This window comes from Typopeltis vanoorti, chromosome 9 (genome assembly GCF_054136105.1).
Source record: "Typopeltis vanoorti isolate ZY-2024b chromosome 9, IOZ_Tvanoo_1.0, whole genome shotgun sequence".
NCBI classification, from domain to species: domain Eukaryota; kingdom Metazoa; phylum Arthropoda; class Arachnida; order Uropygi; family Thelyphonidae; genus Typopeltis; species Typopeltis vanoorti.
Genome location: NC_143557.1, coordinates 61,648,218 through 61,668,836, shown reverse-complemented (window position 1 = coordinate 61,668,836; position 20,619 = coordinate 61,648,218). Strand labels below are relative to the sequence as shown.

The 20,619-nt window shown below is 32.9% G+C and overlaps 2 protein-coding genes across 3 annotated transcripts in view; one reads left to right on the top strand and one right to left on the bottom strand.

Annotated features, from left to right (window-relative positions):
• Prp4k (Pre-mRNA processing factor 4 kinase) overlaps window positions 1-20,619 on the bottom strand; it is a 526,475-nt gene that overhangs the window by 15,769 nt on the left and 490,087 nt on the right. The gene's annotated exons all lie outside the window — the stretch shown is intronic.
• Window positions 1-20,619, top strand: part of Rhp (GTP-Rho-binding protein rhophilin) — a 288,568-nt gene that overhangs the window by 264,549 nt on the left and 3,400 nt on the right. For both annotated transcript variants that reach the window (XM_090398531.1, XM_090398532.1), the window contains 2 exons: window positions 6,614-6,690; window positions 20,104-20,253. In XM_090398531.1, coding sequence (XP_090254657.1) covers window positions 6,614-6,690; window positions 20,104-20,253 — 227 coding nt within the window. The remainder of the gene's footprint in view (window positions 1-6,613; window positions 6,691-20,103; window positions 20,254-20,619) is intronic.

Here is a 20,619-nt window from a genome sequence, read left to right as displayed (position 1 = left end):
TGAAAGCACAGATGTTGCCAACATGTCTCAGTTATTGGTATTTACTAGATATTATTTTAATAATGAATTACACGAAGAACTACTTTTTTGTGAGGCGCTTCAGGAAAGATGTACAGGGGAAGATATTGTCTCAACAGTAAATAACTTATTTGTTAAAAACAATATTTTGTGGAAAAACTGTTTAAGCATAACTAGCGATGGAGCAGCTGCTTTAATTGGTACAAAGAAAGGATTCAGGGGAAAAGTAACCGAAATAGCACCATGTGTCAAATTCATTCATTGTATTATCCACAGGCAAGCTATTGCGACAAAAAAAAATGCAGCCTGATATACACAAAATACTGCAGGATGTTATCAATATAGTTAATTTTATAAAAACCAGGCCTTTGAATAGTAAAATATTTATAGTACTATGTCAAGAGATGGGCAGTATTCACGAAAATCTTCTATACTACACAGAGATTCGTTGGTTATCTCGATTAAAAGTGCTTAAGAGAGTTGTAGAACTAAAAGATGAGTTATGCGTTTTCCTATTGGATAAAGATAAGAAATTTGCAGATCTTTTCAATGACGATAAGTGGTTATTAATACTATGCTACCTAGCTGATATTTTTGAAAAAGTAAACATGCTTAATTTGTCTCTTCAAGGAAAAGGTAACATTTTAACAATGAATGAGAAAATAACTGCATTTCTAAAGAAAATGGTGCTGTGGAGAGAGAAATTTGAAAAGGGATGTTTAGAAATGTTTTCATCTTTATCTGATTTCATTACAGAAAATAATGTAAATGTAAAACAAAAAGTCTAATATCTGCACATTTAAAAAGTTTAGAGATATATTTTTGTAACTTATTCACAAATCTTCCTGGCAAAGAATTTCAATGGATTTTATACCCATTTGCAGAAGTAAAAATTGACCGCCTTCCGATTATTTTTCAAGAGCAATTAATTTACGTTAGATACAACACAACTTTGAAAAACGAATTTTAACAGAAATCTCTTCACAATTGGTGGATGGGACTGAAGTTGGAGTATAGCAATTTAGTAAACACAGCAAATGATGCACTCCTACCGTTTGGTTCTACTTATTTATGTGAGGTATCATTTTCTGCAATGACAGGTATTAAAACCAAATATTGAAATAAATTAAACTTGGAACCAGACTTTTGTATCACAGTATCAGACGCTATCAAACAGAATTTCAAGAAATTATGAAAGAAATGCAAGGCCACCATTGTTCACATTAAATATTGTAATAAATGTTTGTAAGCTGTTAATAATAAAAATAATGTGTAAAAATATCTAGCGTTTTTAATTATTATATGATGATACAAGACATATTTCCTCTTTATAATACTTATTACAATAGATTTTTGCTCAATCAATTGGGGATACGCGCTATTTATTTTTTTTTTTTTGTCTTGGGGGTAAGCGATCAAAAAAGTTTGGAGACCACTGATCTAGATGATGGCTAACACTTGAGGTAATGTACACCATTGTCTCATGATCTGCTTAGTGTATCTGCTTTCGAGCCTTTTGGCTGAAGGGCAGATACACTAAAAGGGTTCGAATCCTGCTATGGATGTTTGCGATTGTCTGTGAAAATACTAGTAGTCATGGTAGATGGTATTGGTGTAGATGATGTAGTTGTGATTCATTGTAATTGGTGAATTGAGTGAAGACAGAGAGTTGTAGAGTAGGTATCCTCCCTCAATGAATCATTTGTATTGAGTGTTTTCTGTCATCATATTGTTGCTACCTTGTTTCATTTAGCAATCTTCCAGAGTCATTACTACAGACATCTAGAATATCTTTATCTTCAGTTTTCATGTTATCTTTGTCATGCCTGATTCCTGTTATAGTAGTCTTTCTTCCATATTTAGGTTGGAACATGGTGTTAGTAATTACTAGTCCATGTTCTGAACAGAAATCTAGCAGCTACTTACCATTATTATTAATGGTAAGTTAATAATAATGTCTTCTCCAAAATTTTTCAGAACATTTCTGTCTGCTAATCATCCTCCTCTGCTGTTTAGATCTCCAACAAGGACCAAGTTTTCCTGTTTTGTTGTCTCAGCTGCCTTCTCTAATGCCTTAAAAATTCCTCCACTTCTTCGTTAGTGAAACCTTCTGTAGAACCATGGGCATGAATAAATCTCATTGTCCAGTTCTCCATTCTGAAATTGCCCACATCACTGTACTTGATATCGCCTGCCATTCAAAAAAGATATCCTCATATAGTCTTGAATACTAGAGCTACTCCTGCTTTTCCTGATTGCTGAATATAACATCTTATATTTGTTTAGAAAGATTGCTTAGAAAGTTCTCACTTGTTTTAATTTTTTTTTCTTTGTTTTGGTAATATCTATCATGTCAATCTGGTACTTTTCCAATTCTTCTGCTAGTTCCATTTCTTTTCCATTGATACTTCTTATGTTGATGGTACCAATCTTGAACTCTGCTGATGTTGAGTTGGGATTTCTTCCAGAAGCTTACTCTTGGTTTGTCCTGGTTCCCTGACAAAAACAATAGGGGGTCTTGTTTAATGGTGATGCCCCAATTGACATGATAATTTGTCATGCTGTACCATCATCGTTTGTGCCTGACAAACAGAGAATTTGCCAGCCTGGTTGGTCCAAGTGGTTAGCATATCTGCTCTCCTACCAACAGGCTGCAGGTTCAAATCTTTCCCTGGGCATAGATGCTTGTGATTTTGTCTTTAAGTGGGAGATGAATTTCATCCCCTGGTGTGAAACCACTGTCCCGCTTATTTAGAGGCCTGAAGTGGCTGGTTTGAAAAAGATCCATGGTTGATCTCTAAAACAGGGTTTTAGAGATCAGGGTTCCTTTTTAATATGGATGTGGTAAAAAAAAGTAAAATAAAATAAAAATAAATGAAAAATACAAACAAAATCAATAAAAATTTGTATATTAAAACAATCCTTAAGGATCAGAGGTAGAATATGTACTGACCTCAGCTCCAAATGGTAAAGCCTTAGTCACTGATAGAATACCAGCAGAAATCGTAAAGTTATTAGAAGACGACAACGTTACTATATTAGTAAAGCTATTTAATCAGATCTATGATATAGGCATAATCCCTCAAAACTGGTTACTGTCACCTTTATCATGCTACCTAAAAGCAAAAGCGAAAACTTGTAATGACTGTGATCAGTCTAATGAGTCATGTTCTCAAAATGTTTCTGAAAATAATTCAAAAAAGAATATACAGAAAATGTGAAGACACCATCAGTAATACTCAATTCGGCTTTAGAAGCAGTTTGGGAATGAGAGAAGCTCTTTTCTGTTCTCAAATCTTATTTCAAAAATGTACTGACCAAAACAAGGAAGTATCCGTTTGCTTCATCGACTTCGAGAAATTTGACCAAGTCCAACATACTAAGATGATTGAATTATTAAAAAGAATTGGATTAGATGGTAAAGACATCAGGATTATCGAAAAATTATATTGGAATCAAAAGGCATCTGTTCAAGTTGATGACATTACTACAGACTTCATTAACATCAAACGATGAGTAAGGCAAGGATGTGTGCCATTGCCTCTCCTTTTTAACATGTAGTCAGAAGCCATATTTCAAAAACATCTTGAGAAGAAGGGATTAATGTAAATGGTGAAATCATTGATAACATCCGATATGCTGATGACACAGTTCTCCTGGCTGACAATATTCAGGATCTTCAAAATCTTCTCAAACTAGTGAACGAAGAGAGTGAAAAAATGGGATTAAGAATAAATATTATCAAAACTAAATTCACTGGTCATAAGCAAGAAACCAATTCTTATTTCAGCACTTTCTTTAAATGGGAAACAAATGGAAAGAGGGAGAAAATTTAAATATCCTGGATGCTGGTTAAATGAAGAATCAATCCAGAAATGGAATAAAAGTTAGAATTGAAATATCAAGAAAAAATTTTCTCCTGATGAAATCAACACTGTGTAATTTGTATACATTTTAGAAATTATGGACTTTACAACCGTGTTATAAAAAAACTCTTTTTACTAAAAAACACACGTACTAACCAAGTAATGACTATTTAATTCATAAATATTTCATCCCAAGTATCTTGGGACATCATCAGTACAGTAGTTCAAACAATATTTACGAATTTAATAGTCATTACTGTGGTTAGTACGTGTGTTTTTTTAGTGATGAATTCACCACAGGTTTCGTTTTATATATATATATATATATATATATATATATATATATATAAAACCTTTTAATTTCCCAAAGTTTCAATCTTCATATTAAGATTATCATCTGGAGCATATACAAATATACAGGACAAGCTGAGTTACATTACATACAGTAAGCTACAGAAAAATGATTTGATTACTGGTTATTCTACTGGCATGATTACTAGTTATTCTAGCAGAAAAAAAAAAAATATATATATATATTATTTAGAAACTACATCAAGCTAAATTCTATTTATGATAACATGAATAAACATTCTTTCTTATAGATAGTTTCTTCCAGTAACAATGATGTCCTATTTTTAGCATTACAATTGTTATTTTTGATTTAGGATCCTTCCATCATTATTGTTCAGATTGGGGGTGGTTGATAATAATCTCACAGGCTTCCTTAAATTTGTGTTCATACCATGTTTTGGTGTGATGTAAACAACTAGCTTTTCCAGTCAAGTCTATGTAAGGTGTTCAGGGTATGATCAGAAAGGCCAGCTTCACCATAATTATTATATTTAATGTGTCGTTTATGTTCTTTTTGTCTGATAGGAATTGTGCATCCTGTTTTCCCTATATATGGTATGTTACAGGTGCAATAAATACGGTATACTCCAGGGTGGGCCAGTGGAGGGAGTAGTATTCTGTTTATTTTATCTGATGTCCCTTTAATGTAAGGAATGGTTATAGTTTTATTGTAGTCTGGTGGTTTGTCTTTGTTTTTTATTGAGGTCTTGTAGAGATTTTTGTTAATAGTGTTTTGGCTGTAACCATTTTTTTGAAAAGTATTGCTGATAACTTTAAATTCATCTTTCAGTGCATGTTCACTGGAGCAGATCTTCAGAGCCCTGTTTTTTAAAGTATTAATGACACCTAGTTTTTGTGTTGGGTGGTGGTAGGAGTTTATTTGTATATATTGACCAGTATGTGTCGGTTTCTGGAAAACAGTGAAGGAAAGATTGCCAGAAGGAAGATGTGTGACAAGTGTATCTAGAAACGGAAGTGTGTTCTGTCTAAATAATTATGGTGAAGCTGGCCTTTCTGATCATGCCCAGAACACCTTACATAGAATTGACTGGAAAAGCACTAGTTATCTAAATCATACCAAAACATGGTATGAAAGCAAATTTAAGGAAGTCTGTGAGATTATTATCAACCACCTCAATCTGAACAATAATGTTGGTCTAAAAATCCCCAAAATCCCAATTCGACCCATGGAACCTTCCTCTCTAAGAGTAACTATAAACAGGACTATAGATAATCCAGGATCCTAAATTAAAAATAACAATTGTAATGTAATGCTAAGAATAGGACATCATTGTTACTGAAAGAAAACTATCTATAAGAAAGAATGTTTATTCATGTTATCATAAATAGAATTTAGCTTGATGTAGTTTCTAAATAATAATTTTTTTTTTTTTCCACTAAAGGTCATGCCAGTAGAATAACCTGTAATCAAATCATTGTTTCTGTAGCTTACTGTATGTAATGTCACTCTTGTCCTGTATATTTGTATACGCTCCAGATGATGATCTTAATATGAAGATCGAAATGTCGGGAAATTAAGAGTTTTTTATAACACAGTTGTAAAGTCCATAATTTCTAAAATGAATGCTGATCACCATGCAACGCTAAAAGAAAGGACTGTAATTTGTAATTTAGTTGCTATGTATGAGCTGTACTGCTGTACGATTCAGAAACTTGGACCTTGAAGACAACATTGATTTAAAAAAAAAAAAAAAAAAACGATTGAAGCCTTTGAGATGCGGGTATACAGAAGAATTAAAAATGCCATGGACAGCAAAAATGTCTAATCAAGAAGTGCTGGAACAAATGGGGAAATCGTGAGCTTTTAGATAACATAAAAAGAAGAAAAACTGCATATTTTTGTCACCTGCTTTGTAGTGAGAAATATAAGCTACTTCAATTTATTATAAGAGAAGATAAATGGAAGACAACAAGGAAGATGAAGAAAATCTTGGCTAGCAGACATCAGACAATGGACTGGCATGAGCATGGCAGGGACTGTTCAGAGTGGCTGAAGATCACTCAAAATTTACTAAGGTGGTTGCCAACCTACGATAGGAGATGGCACTCGAAGAAGGATAAACATGCTGTAGGTTCACAAATAAACTTTCCTGGTGGGAAGCTACATAAATTACCAAAAATTTATTCAAAAATTGATTGGGAGATGAGACATCCACTTTGATAGGAGCGCCCTTGAAAAAAACAAAATGACACAGGAGAATGACAGTGTTAAGGCCACATGTTTCTCATAAACTAGCAGCCAAAACTATATCATATTTTATGGCATATTAGAGATCTTTCATGATACCTATATAGAGTTCTTATTTTCTTGTATTAATCTTTTGTACTGATATATTTATATAATTTTTTTTTTTTAGCTGCTACAAAATTCCAGTTAACTCTTGCAACACCTGATTTTCAACAACACACTGTGAAGGATATTTTTCATGATCTGGTAAATTTTATTTTTTTGCTATTCTCTTGATTGTGTGATAATAGTAATTGATCGCATTTAAAAATATCTTAATAAAAAAAAAGAATGTGTACCATTATTTGAAAGTTTTTCTACTTGGTTATATTATAAGTTAAAGATGCGTTTGATTAGTAAAACCTCTACATTTGATTGTAAGAGGGGAGGGGAAAAAACACTTCCAGTTGTAAGACTGAGAATTAAATAATCCTATGATATAGAAATAATTCTGCATCACCTGCAAATACTCTAAAACTTCATTTATAGCTGGTAAGATTAAAGTTTTGCCAATAGTATGCGGCTTTCCACATTTGGTAATTAATTTTGAAAGTTTGTAAGACATAGGAAGTCCCTTCTCTTGTTGGTTACTTTGTTTTACAACCAATCCTTAAGTCCAGGACAATTTTTAAATTTAGTCTTTAATTTGCGAAAGTACTCAACATCCTTTCTTGCTTTATTTGGATGCTTTGTTCTTAAATACTCAATCATTCTTGAATGGTTCAGTCCTTTGTTTGAGAAAGTTTTTTCACATATTAAGCGCACTGATAACTGCTCATTATTTATAGACACAATAACTCCATATTTTAAATGTTCATCTGAACATTGACAACACTTTCTTTTTTCACTCATTATAATAGCCAAATTAATGATTTTCAATGTAGAAAATTCAGACCAAAAAGTAGCCCAATTACTCAACTTTCCACGTAAAAATTCTAAAAAAACAAATAGCAAAGAAATTTGAACAGTATTGCCAAACGTACAATATAAATAGGGATGCTAGATAAAAAATACGAAATTTTTTGCTTTTATTATATTAGTAGTATTATAACACTTACCGCCCCCTCCTCAGCATCCCCCTACTGCTTACTGCCCTTTTAGCATTCACATCCCCCTGGGGGGGGCACTACCACCCAAGGTTAAGAACCACTGTTGTAGATGAAAAGAGTTTTACTTGGTAAGAAATGTATTGACATATGTGAAAGTGAATTAAAAAAAAGGGTGTGTGTGTGGGGGGGAGAATTTATTGATCAGGTAAAGTATGATTTAAGTCCTTTAAAACATCAATTACTTTTGCCAGAGCAGGCAATAAAGATGATTTGTTTAGAAGTGTCCAAATAGTTTTATATTCTTCATCAAAGTTACAGAATAATTTTATTTGTACAATCCTTTTGGTATTAATATGAAAATATTGAGAAATTTTTGCAAGAATACTTTGAAAATAGAATGGCAGAAGAATTTACCATTTGCATGGCATTGTATGATGTGTGAGCTTGTACATCTTATAATAGTGATATTTCTCTTTGTAAATTCCTGAATTTTTACAAACGCATTCTTCTTTCCTTTTTGTTTGATACCACCAAAGTTAGTTTTCATGTTGATAATGTTTTTCTGATAGCTTGAATTTATCCAAAAGATATTTAACTTGATGTAAATCAGTAATTACATGTACCATTACCAATTGGGTGCTCTTTCACAAGAATTGCTTATGTTTTAGTTTCCTTCTTTAACCTCCCAACCGGCCAGTGTGGATGATATAGTCAGCTCTTCCTAGCTTTTTTCATGGATCAAAACTTCGTCGGCATTCTACCTTTTTTCATGCCATTACCTTTCTCCGCCGTTAATCTCGTTACGGCTATTCTATAGCATTAGTGGATTAACTGTTGCTGAGTGACCTTTGTGTCCTGTCCCCCTGTCTTTACGTCTATTGTGTGCTTAGAATTTTATTTACTGTCCTAAGTTATTTGACCTTTCTTGCCTCTAAAATGATTTATTGTGTCTCTTCCCGAAAATTGAAACCAATTTCACATATGCGAAAAAAAAAATCAATCCTGAAATGCCCACTGATCAGCTTTTGCAATGAATCTATTTAGTGATAGTGAATTTTGTGTATTTTATTCTACAAATCAGTGCACCGGAAGAGATGCACTGATTGTTCTTTCACTTTACGTATAATAATTGAATAATTGTTTTTCGAATTTTAAAATTTTCAAATGTTTGCTTTGAAAATATTATGTCAAATATGTATATTTTTAAATAATATTTATTGAAATAAATATGTCCTTTTTCTTTCGTTTCTAGCGAAATAGCATTATATGGATCATCATATTTTAGATTTAGAAACGATTTTTTGTTATTTATAAAGACAAAATTTAAAAAAATGTTAAAATGCTAAATTGCCTTACTCGGTTTCCGATTGTGTCTTTTTGGTATCAAAAATTTATATCCAATGATATTTTAGCAGTGATTCTTTCCCTTCGTCATTTATTTATTTATTTGTATTATGCATATTACGATAATATCTAGTGCATAACTTCGTAGATATGTTGAAAATATCATATTCGGAATGATTCAACATTTTTGCTCATTTTGAAGATTTTCTAATGTCCCCCCCCCCCCCCTCCTTATTCTCTCCTGGAAGTGAATTGCATAACTACTCTAAATTTCTCTACAGGTTTGAAAGCTCTTCTAGACAGCATTCAAAATCAGTTACGTAATTTTACCATTTTGACAAAAGATATACGGCAATCAGATTGTATCGTGAAGCTTCTAAATCTGTTCTATTTATTTGCAATCTAAAACCAGCTGTTCTACTGCCTGCTGAAATTATGTGAAATTTTAGAAATAATATGCTATATTTTCACCATGCAAAATTGTTTATATGCATACCACACAAAAGAAAGTTCAGTAGTATTATTTGTGTTTATTTTTCTTTTAAAAAAATCTAAATATTACTTCTTCTGCTGCTGGAAGCTATTTCTGAAATAATCGACGTCTTATAAATACTTGGTTATTCTACAAATCAGTGCACCGGAAGAGTTGCACTGATTGATCTTTCACTTTACGTATAATAATTGAATAATTTTTTTTCGAATTTCAGAATTTTCAAATGTTTGCTTTGAAAATATTATGTCAAATATTTATATTTTTAAACAATATTTATTGAAATAAATGTCCTTTTTCTTTCGTTTCTAGCGAAATAGCATTATATGGATCATCACATTTCAGTTTTAGAAACGATTTTTTGTTATTCATAAAGACAAAATAAAAAAAAATGTTAAAATGCTACATTGCATTACTCGGTTTCCGATTGTGTGTCTTTTTGGTATCAAAAATTTATATCCAATGATATTTTAGCAGTGATTCTTCGCCTTCGTCATTTATTTATTTATTTATTTATTTATTTGTATTATGCATATTACGATAATATCTAGTGCACATCTTTGTAGATATGTTGAAAGTATAATGGGGAAAATATCATATACGGAATGATTCAAAATTCTTTTTCATTTTGAAGATTTTCTAATGCTTCCCCCCCCCCCCCCCCTCCTTATCCTCTCTTAGAACTCACAGGTTTGAAAACTTTTCTAGACAGCATTCAAAATCAATTACTTCATTTTACCATTTTGACAAAAGATATACGGCAATCAGATTGTATTGTGAAACTTCTAATTCTGTTCTATTTATTTGCAATCTAAAACCAGCTGTTCTACTGCCCGCTGAAATTATGTGAAATTTTAGAAATAATATGCTATATTTTCACCATGCAAAATTGTTTATATGCATACCACACAAAAGAAAGTTCAGTAGTATTATTTTTGTTTGTTTTTCTTTAAAAAAATCTAAATATTACTTCTGCTGCTGGAAGCTATTTCTGAAATAATCTACGTCTTCTAAGGTTGAAGGCTTGTTACTCTCAGTGCTATTGAGAAGAAAGGGGAGAACACTAAAGTGCCCCAGGCTGTAGTGCAGAATATGTCAAGAATGTCTTGTTTCCTTTTCGATTGTTGATTACCTATATTCTAACAGAAATACTGATATTTCGTTTACATGCTTATACATTATTTATGCCAAAATAATTGCTTAATTTATAATGATCAGTTTCACTTTTATTATCAAAAGTTAGAAATTAAATCATACAGTTATCTTGAAAAAGAGGATTTGAATTATTTTCAAAGAAAAGGTGCATATGCGTTTCATAATCTTCTTTTTTTGGGGGGGGGTGGATATAGACCTAGGCAATCTGCGGATATTTCAGATAATTTATTTCATAAATCGTTTGCAAGACAGCTGTTACAAACGTAAATCACTTGGAGAACATACCTATTCATTTTAGTGTAAAACAGTAGCAAAGGTTCAGTTACTTTAGATATCTAATCTAGAAGAAAATGTTATGTCTGCTGAGATTAGAATCATACGTGAATAATTTTTCTGACATGATTTCTCTATTCGTTATAATGTAACCAATTTCCAGATTTTTTTCCCTCCTGCAGACTTCATGTTATATGCAGTGATTTCTTCTTTGAACTATGAGAAAAAAAATCAGATAACAGGAGAAAAATATGCAGTATTTTCTTTTCCACTGGCTGAATTTACAATGTTCTTTCTTTGTGTTTTGAAGAGAAACTGCAAATGACTTTTTTCTTACTATTTTTGCCATTATAACATCTCATATAATTATAAGAGTGACATTTTACCGTTTTTCTCCCACACGAGAAACAGAAATAAGGTGGTAATAATATTGTTGATTCTGCCAAACTTCATTGTAGCAGAAATTTTTATTACAAAACTTTGTAATATATATATATATATATATATCTCCGAAACAAGAAATTTGGAACCCATATCACATCAATGTTGAGTGTTGGCAAGGTGAAAATGTTCCCGTTATTATTTATATATTTCATTTATTAACTAGGGGGCTATGCCCAACCCCCCCTGTTCTGGTATGGTAGACCAGTTCTCCTTCAATTGTGATAACTCGAAAGGGGGTTCAGCCACTGAATTCTGATGACTCGAATTTTGAAGACTCGACACTCAGGGTAACCCCTGAGTTTCAAAACATTTCGATAAACATGACATAAAAAAGCTTATCATTTTATATATATATAGGGTAGATTTTATTTCATTATTTTTTTGATGAAATACTTTACCTGGAATACTCTTTCCAGTTTCTCTGTGTCAAAAAAGAACTGAAAAATTAGCCTTCAAGATGAAAAAGAAACAGTGCATTCGGGTATCCCTCTATCAATATTTGTAGTCCTGAAAAGGACTGTTTTGATGGCCTTGAAAACAAACATTTTTTATTTCATACTGTTCAGAATTTAAAATTCTTGAACAGCGTGGAACACCTTGAAGCAAGGGTAAACACACAAAGCAATTTTACACTCAGGGCACCAGATTTTTGTTTCCTTTCTGATATTTTTTTTATTACATACATAATATTTGGGTGGAGGTTTTTTTTTTATTAGCCGTTGGTGGTAGATTTTCGGGATAATAGTTGGAGTTAGCAGCGTTCAACCTCAGATGTCTGGCAGGATTTCCTGTTTTTCTGCTTGCTGAAGAAGGTGCATGTGCATGCAGCAATGCTTTCGCAATTTCTATTCTGTATTCTAGATATGTTATGGTAGACAAACATTTTTTCTTGTACAGGAGGAAACTGTTCCAAATAACAAAATCCAAACACTTCAAAATTCAAATAACATGTCCAAACACTTTTTTGTAATATTTTTTATGCTGTTTCCTCATTACAGAGTAGAATGATAGCTGCTGATCGCACCTGTCGACTCAACCCATAGTGTCGTTGTATGCACACACAGCAATGGGTTTTTCTTTCTTCAAACCATGCTTCTCCACGGATTCCGCTGATGGATTGTGCAGGGAAGATAGCAGAAAAACATCTTTTTTGTCTTTCCAACGTAGTGCAAAGACTTTCCCTCGCTGATAAGTTCGGATTTCCCCCTTCGATAGCTTTCCTGAAGCCAGATCTGGAGGCATATTTCGCCTTTTTGTATTTACATACCATAACTATCTGTAAGATGCTGTAAAAGCAAATCAGCGAGTTCAGGACACATGTATAGTAATTATCCATTATAATTCATTATAATGGCAATATCATTATAATAGCAATTATCCATTATCCTTTCCCCAGTAAAGGGTCTAGTAACTGCATTACTGCACGCATCGACAAGGGGAGATCCGAATATTTATCGTGCTCGATTACAGTTTGCTTTCCCGTATAAGGTTTGAAATCCCAAAGATATCCACTTTTCGATTCGCAAAGCATAAAAAATTTTACTCCATACTTCGCTTTCTTTTTGGGAATATACTGCTTACATTTCAGTCCACCTTTGAATGGCATAAGGCTTTCATCGATACTCAAGTCTCTCTCAGGAATGTAGAGTGATCTACATTTTTGACGGATTTTCATCAGAAAATCATAAATTTTGTTGAGGACTGGGCAAGGATGTGTTGCCTGATCGTATTCTTCATTATTCTGAAAATGCAAATACTTCATGATGAGACTGAATTGTTTTTCAGTCATAACATCACGAAACATTGCCGTGTTCAGAATCCAGTCTGTAGACCAATACATTTCGAGAGCGGGCTTTCTAAATGTATTTCGAAACTTCGGGTTTTTCACTTTCTTTATTCTGATATTGCATTTGAAGGATGACAGTGGTTTTAAATATTAATTTCACCTGTATCCGAATATCACATAATTTCCTGAATTATAATAATCACGAAATATGTATATTGTGTGATTTATAATTTGCTAATTTATAATAATCACCACATAGTTTCAGTATCGAAAAATTAAAGTTATGTGGAACAATTATTTCTAGAACAATTATTTCAATATTACTAGAGAAAAATAACGTATTAAATAAAAACTGTACCTATGTTTCATAACAGTTTTCGGGTGTGTGATAGTAATGCAACGAGGGGGGGGGGGGTTAAACTATCAGAGGCGAAATAAAGTTCAATTCTATTGTAAAAATATGGAAATAAACTTTCACATTTGATATACATAATTTGAATGATAAAAATAAGCAAATGTATCGCTTTCTTTAAAAATTGGAGAATAAAATATCTGAATTATGCAGAAAATATAAATTTAAATCATAACTGTTAATTTCATTTTGTAATGACCAATTATACAAGGAAACCAAGATAGTGAAAGTACAGATTACTATACAACATGAAGAAAAAATTTAGTAATATGATTAAAGAATTTCATGTTATTCTCTATAAAGCAAAGTTGCTCAAGCGTGTCCTAAAGGAAATCTGTTAAGTATTATTCGATTTCCATGGTTTTGTACAAAAATAAAATTAATATAACCTGGAACGTCGGCAGCCGGTTTTCTTTTCTTTTTTTAAAAGAATATTCCAAATAATTATCGTGAATTAATTTCTTCGAGAACAAAGAAAAATCTTTTGTCTAGTAGCGATTAGAAAAAAATTAGTGCAAAAAAATAAAAAATTAAATTGGTTAAGTGAAGAAATTATGCAAGACCTTTATTTTGCCCAGAAATTAAAATTGTATTGTACAATAAAAAGAGAAAACAAAAATATAAATAATTTCTCTATTTTTAGTCTATCATATATAACTAAAATCCAGTTCACCAGCATGGAACAAGAAAGTCCGTTTCTTGTTACAGGCAACTGAGAGGCAGCTACGAATTGGAGATAATCCGATTAACATTTCTCTTCAGCGTGAGGGTTTATCACACCTTCTAATGGACATGACAGTCAAATTGCACTTCTTATCCAGGTTCTTTAAACAGGTGGGCTGAATCTTATCCAGATTTATTTGGACGTCTATAGACGTCGTAGCCGGTAGGAAGGTTAAGAGGGGGCGCAGAGAGGAACTTTGTCATGCAGCTTTTTTCTTCTTCTCTGTTTGTGAAATCATTGATCAAGAACTGATTATTTTGTTATATAAGTGTTTAATGGCACTTGTGACTTAGTAATATTTATTAGAAACACATTCACAAGAATTAATAATTTTATTATTGTAAATATTTCAGCTTGAAACTAAAAGGCCATCATCAGTGCAACAGTAGATTCAAAAGATGGAACAATGGAATGCTATTCTTCTTAAGATCTAATCCACATGTTTTAGTTCCACCATACAACTTAGAAACCTGAATCAGTATGGTTAGTCCCAGTTCCATATACCATCTTGGTTGGCCGAGTGGTTAGTGTATCTGCTCTGCTGCCAAATGGCTGTGGGTTCGAATCCTGCCGTGGGCATGGATGTTTGTGGTGGGCTGTAGATGCCATTGGTGTAGAGGATGATGATGGTAGCTGCCGTTTACTGTAGTTGGTGGATTGAGCTGTGGAGACAGAGAGTTGTAGAGTATGTGCCCTCCTTCGATGATTATTTGGACTCCTTGAAGGTGTCACATAATAATAATAATTTTATTGTTAAAGAATTCTAAAGTGCTTCTGCACCATCCAAACTTAAAATGATGATCATCATCAATATTGTAATATAATAATAATATTTGGACTCCTTGAAGGTGTCACATAATAATAATATATCACGTATCTCTGAAGTAATTGCAAACGATACTGAAGAAATACAGTTTAGTACATGAATTCTTTCCTGTAAACAAAAGATGAATAGCTCCCCCCCCCTCTCTCTCTGGTTCAAAATGATTGCCTTCTCTTATATTTTTGATATTTAGTTGAAAAATGGCTGTAGAACACCAATCTTACATTACTCATAACAAGTCTGAAAAATATGGCTTTGGTTGGATTGGTTTAAATTAAGCAATTGTTTAAAGAGTTCTGAAGTGCTTCTGCACCATCCAAACTTAAAAGATCATCATCATCAAATTGCTGACATGTACCCTCAAGGGGTGTACAGGATATTATGATAGTACTACATTAAAAATTTACATCATTACTAACTTATCAACAATTTTCCTCCAAATCAATCTGTTATCTGTGAAGACTCCAAAATTATCAGATCTTATATTTCTGTCTTCTAAGGCACTTTTATTGTATTAATCCACATATATCTTGGTCTTCCTCTGGATCTTTTCCCTGCCAAGCTGGCAGAGAACACTTATTTTGCTAATCTTTCCTCTCCCATTCTGTTTAAGTGACCATACCACCTGAGATTAGCTCTGCTAACACATTCCTGGATGCCGACAATGTCAAGTTCTTTCCTAATATCCTCATTTTTAATATGATATTGCCATTGATGCCATCTGTTCACGGCTCTTAATCTTTCTCAGGACTCTCATATCTGTGATCTCTAGTCTTTGGTCAAGTGTTTTATTTTTAACCCAGCTCTCAGATCCATAAGTTAAAATTGGTTTGAACAATGTCTTGTATGCAGCTAATTTAGTGTTTTGACTAATTTCTCTCTATTCCATATAAATTGATTAATTTGACTTCCTATCATACCAGCTTTGTTGATTCTGTTTTCAATTTCCATATTTAATTTACAATCTTGACTAAATATTGTGCCTTAATAGCTGAAATGTTTTACTTGTTCTATAGGTTCTCCATTCACATACAGTTGATATTTTCAATGTTATTGTCTTGTTATTGCTAATTTTCATTCCAAATTTATTACAACATTTATTTAATTTAGTCTGGGAATCTTGCAGACTTGTACTGAATTTATTTAAAAGTATAATATCATCTGCATAAAGTAAAGAGCTGAGATTAACATCTCCAATTTTGACATCAGGTTTAATGCCACTTTCCTTCATAATGCAATCCATATAGATTAGGAATAACAGAGGTGATAATGTACATCTTTGTTGGACATCAGATTTAATATCAAATGATCTTCCTGTACTTCCTCCACTTCTAACTGTTGACTTATAACTCAAATAAAGACTAAGTATTGATTGATATAATGCCCCATTGACACCATATAATGTAGCGTATTGAATAGCTTCTCGCTTGGCACATTGTCATATGTCCTTTCCACATCGACAAAACTTAAATACAGATCTTTGTTATATTCCCATGCTTTCTCAACTATTTGTCGTAAAGTTAAGATCTGATCCTGACAGCCACTATTTGGCCTGAATTCAGCTTGTTCTTCACCAAGCTTCCCTTCTAGAATCTTTCTCAACTGTTTCTCAAGTATACTTGCATAAATCTTACCAGAAACACTCAGTAGGGAAATACCTCTGTAATTCTCTCATTCAGTTTTATTTCCCTTTTTATATATGGGTACTATGAGAGCTCTACTCCAATCATCTGGAATTCATCCCTCTGTCCAGGCCTTCTGAACTATGCAGCGCAGCCAGTGCAAGACTTTTATACCTTCATATGTGAGCATTTCTGGTCGAATATCATCTACTCCTGTTGCCTTTCCACATTTCAGACTTCTTCTGTTTTTCTACTTCAAGTATGGATATGTATTCCCGATTGCATACTTGTTGGTTTTTACCACAGTGCTGGCACTGATTGTTTCATTTAGCATTTTTTCAAATGAATTACTTCATACATCAAGGATATCTTTTTCTCCAGTTTTAATGTCACCTTTATCATCTCTAATTCCTTTTATAGCATTCTTTCCTCTATTTCTAAACTTTTTTGAACAGCTTCCAGAATATCTTGCCACTTTCTTGATCTTTATTTTCTATGTTCTTACCAAAGTCTTCCTATGAACTTTGTTTAGCTAATTTTATACAGTGTTTAGCTTTCTTACATTTTAATATTATTATTTGACACCTCTACCACTCAATCCACCAACTACAACTAACAGCAACGCCATCTATCGTTGACCACCACTAGTTTTTCCACAGACAATCACGAATATCCATGCCCACGGCAGGATTCGAACCCACAGCCTTCTGGCTGGAGAGTGGATACACTATCGACTCAGCCAGCTATTCTCTACGGGCATAAGCTGACTTATTTGCTAGGAGTTTTTGATATACTTTCTTCTTTTCTTTCACTGCCTGTTTAACTTCTTATGTCCACCATGGAATTCTGATTTTTCTATCCTTGTAGACAACCTCAACACATGTCTCTCTGGCTGAATCAATCAATGTTTTCTTCAGGATTTTCTACTGAAAATCTCCAAGGTTTGGTTCCTGTTCTCAAACTCTTTCATTTTTTCTTCAATAATGTTTGTGTATTTTAGACTGTAGTTCACATCTGAGAGCTGCTCAACTTTTATTTGCTTTAAAACTTTACCTTCTTCATTTCAGTATGAAATTCAATTTTATCCTGCTCAAGACTAAATGGTGAGCACTTCCAATTTCAAATGCTCTGTACACTCTAATGTCATGGATCAGTGAGAAAACATCACTATCAACAATAACATAGTCAACGAGACTTCTCTTATTCTTTGCCTCTTCTTCCCATGTGAATTTATGCAACATTTTTATGTTGGAGCATTGTGTTAGTAATAACCAGTCCATTCCTGAGCAGAAATGCAACAGGGATTTGCTATTATTATTAGCTTTGCTCTTTTCTCCAAGTTTTCCCAAAATGTACAATAATTTCTACTCTGCTATTTTGATCTCCAACAAGGACCAACTTTTCCTTTTTCATTGTGTCAGTTGCTTTCTCTAAAGCCTCAAAAAATTCCTATTCCTCCACTTCTACCTTAGTAGAACCTTCTGTGGGACCATAGGCACAAATAAGTCTTGTTGTCCATTTTTTCATTCTGATATTTGCCCATATCACTCTGCTTGATATTGCCTGCCATTCACAAAGATTAGCCTTATATTTAGTGTTGAATACTTTATTTACTCCTTTTTTTTTTTCTCAGATTGTTATTGCCTGAATATAACATTTTGTATTTATTTCTCAGAAAGATCTCATTAGTTTTTGTCTTTTTTGTTTCAGTCATCCCTATTATGTCAATTTGGTACTTATCCAATTTCTCAGCCAGCTCCATTTCTTTACCATTCAGGCTTCTTATGTTGATAGTACCAATCTTAAACTCTGGTGTTTTTTTGAGTTGGGGTGTGTTTCAGGATTTGTTCCAGTAGCTGACCTTTTGCTGTTTGCCTGTTAAACAAGGCCCCGAACAATTGGGGCCCTGTTTAACCGAGCGACGCCCCAGCCGGTATGAAATTCTGTTATGTTGTACCATCAGTTTATTTGTGGTTTAAGCCAATAAGAATACAATTTGGTTGGCTAAATCTCAAATTGCCAGCGCATCGTTCATTCAGTATCTAGGTCACCTTCTCTTGGTGCACTACAAGAAGGTGATGATTGGACATTAGGTCAGAAGCCCTGGTCGGTTCTCTGCATTCCTTTGAAGCTATGTGCAGGTCTCCTCTCAGTTATACAGCTTTGACCCTAAGCAACCCAAAAATCAAAACAATTGTCTATATATTGCAGATTTGGTAGGGTCTCATCCTGATAAATAGCAAGCAACTTCACCTCTTACCATTTTTTATTTTCATGTAATTTTAATTTATGTAGTTATTATTATCATCTTATAATATTTATTTTATTTTGTAACTATCCATTGTGTGGTAGCCCTCCGATACATGGCTTAGATCTGTAAAAGGAATGACATGCCATTGTTCATGCTTTGTGAATATGCTTGTACACTGATGAAGGCTTACAAATTTTAGGCCAAAATATTTGCTATAATAAAATTATTAATTCTTATGAATATGTTTCTAATAAACGTTTTGGTGTATGATAACTTCATTAGTACCAACTATTTCTTCTTTGATTTCCACACATTGTCATCTGTAATAATTATTCAGTTTTATGCTTTAACCTTTGCTTGTTTCTTGATTATGGTATGTTGAAAAAACATTGGAACGGTCCTCAATGTTTGATAGAAAATCGTGTATTGCATGTAGCATACAGAAAAATTTCACTGTCATTATGTTTCTGACTTAACTTTATTTTTGCAAAAAAAATTTCTTTCTTCATTGGATCACTAAATTTACATAATATTTTGGGCCTAGCTATTGATGTTAATCTTATCTAATAATTGTGACTATAAATGGTGAATAGAAAAAAATACATAAAAATGTGCAATTAATAGATATTATTAATATTTAGTAACACATTCGATTATCTTGTTTGATAGCATTAATGTAAAGTATTAACTGTATTCCCTTCAAATAAGTACATTTGATTCCTAATTGAGCTTTGACTGTTGTAGGGCACAGTCATTTGTCATGTACAGTAGCAATATCATTGGATCTTCAGTGGTTATCTCTTCCACTTAAAAAAAGCCTAATATTTTGATAACAGAAATAAATTCATATGTGACTAACAACTTCTCAGAAGATAATAATACACTTTATTTCTGCAATAATTGTATGAATGTTACTTGAAAACATTTTATCTTGAAAACTGATATTAAACAATTGCATGCCAAAAGCATTTCTGGGAATGCTTAGACTTTTGTGAAAACAGACTGCCACCACATTCAAATGCAATAGATGGATACCCTAACTTTATTAGAAATAGATATATGATGTCTTGATTTAACAAAGCTGGGAGTCAACTGTGGTAGTCTTATAATTTGCTTATTTATTTTATCATTTATTACTTTTCCTGTGTGTGTGTGTGTGTGTGTGTGTGTGTGTGTGTGTGTGTGTGTGTGTGTGTGTGTGTGTGTGAGAGATATTATTTTCATAGTGTCCTAATATTTAATTTCAGGGACCGCTCAGCATTTTCTCAGCACGTCACTACTGGACAGCAGCTAGAACAGCATATCTAAATAAGAAAAGTGATGAGAGCTATGGCTTCAGTGTTCGAGGAGATTCACCTGTAATAGTTGCAGGAGTGGATCCTGGAAGTTTAGCAGAGGTAATATTATTAATATGTAATCTGATGTAAAGAATCAACATAGGTTTATGAAGTACAATGACAGACCACAAAATTAGAATTCTAAACAAAATGTCCTGCATATGTTCTGGTAATTAACTGCTATTTCACTAAAAGACTTTACTTAAGTGGAACCTGAAGCAGCTTTTGAGCATTAAACTATACTTTTTCTTAGTGTATAACACCCTCCCTCCCTCTCTCTCTCTCTCTTAGACAAAAAGTAAACATTGTTTCATTTCATCACATCATAAGCTGTGTAAACTTAAGCTTTCATTTTAGCCATCTATACTGGTTATTAATTCAGCTGATAACTTGTATACAGCAGTAGACTCCTATTTTACAACCCAT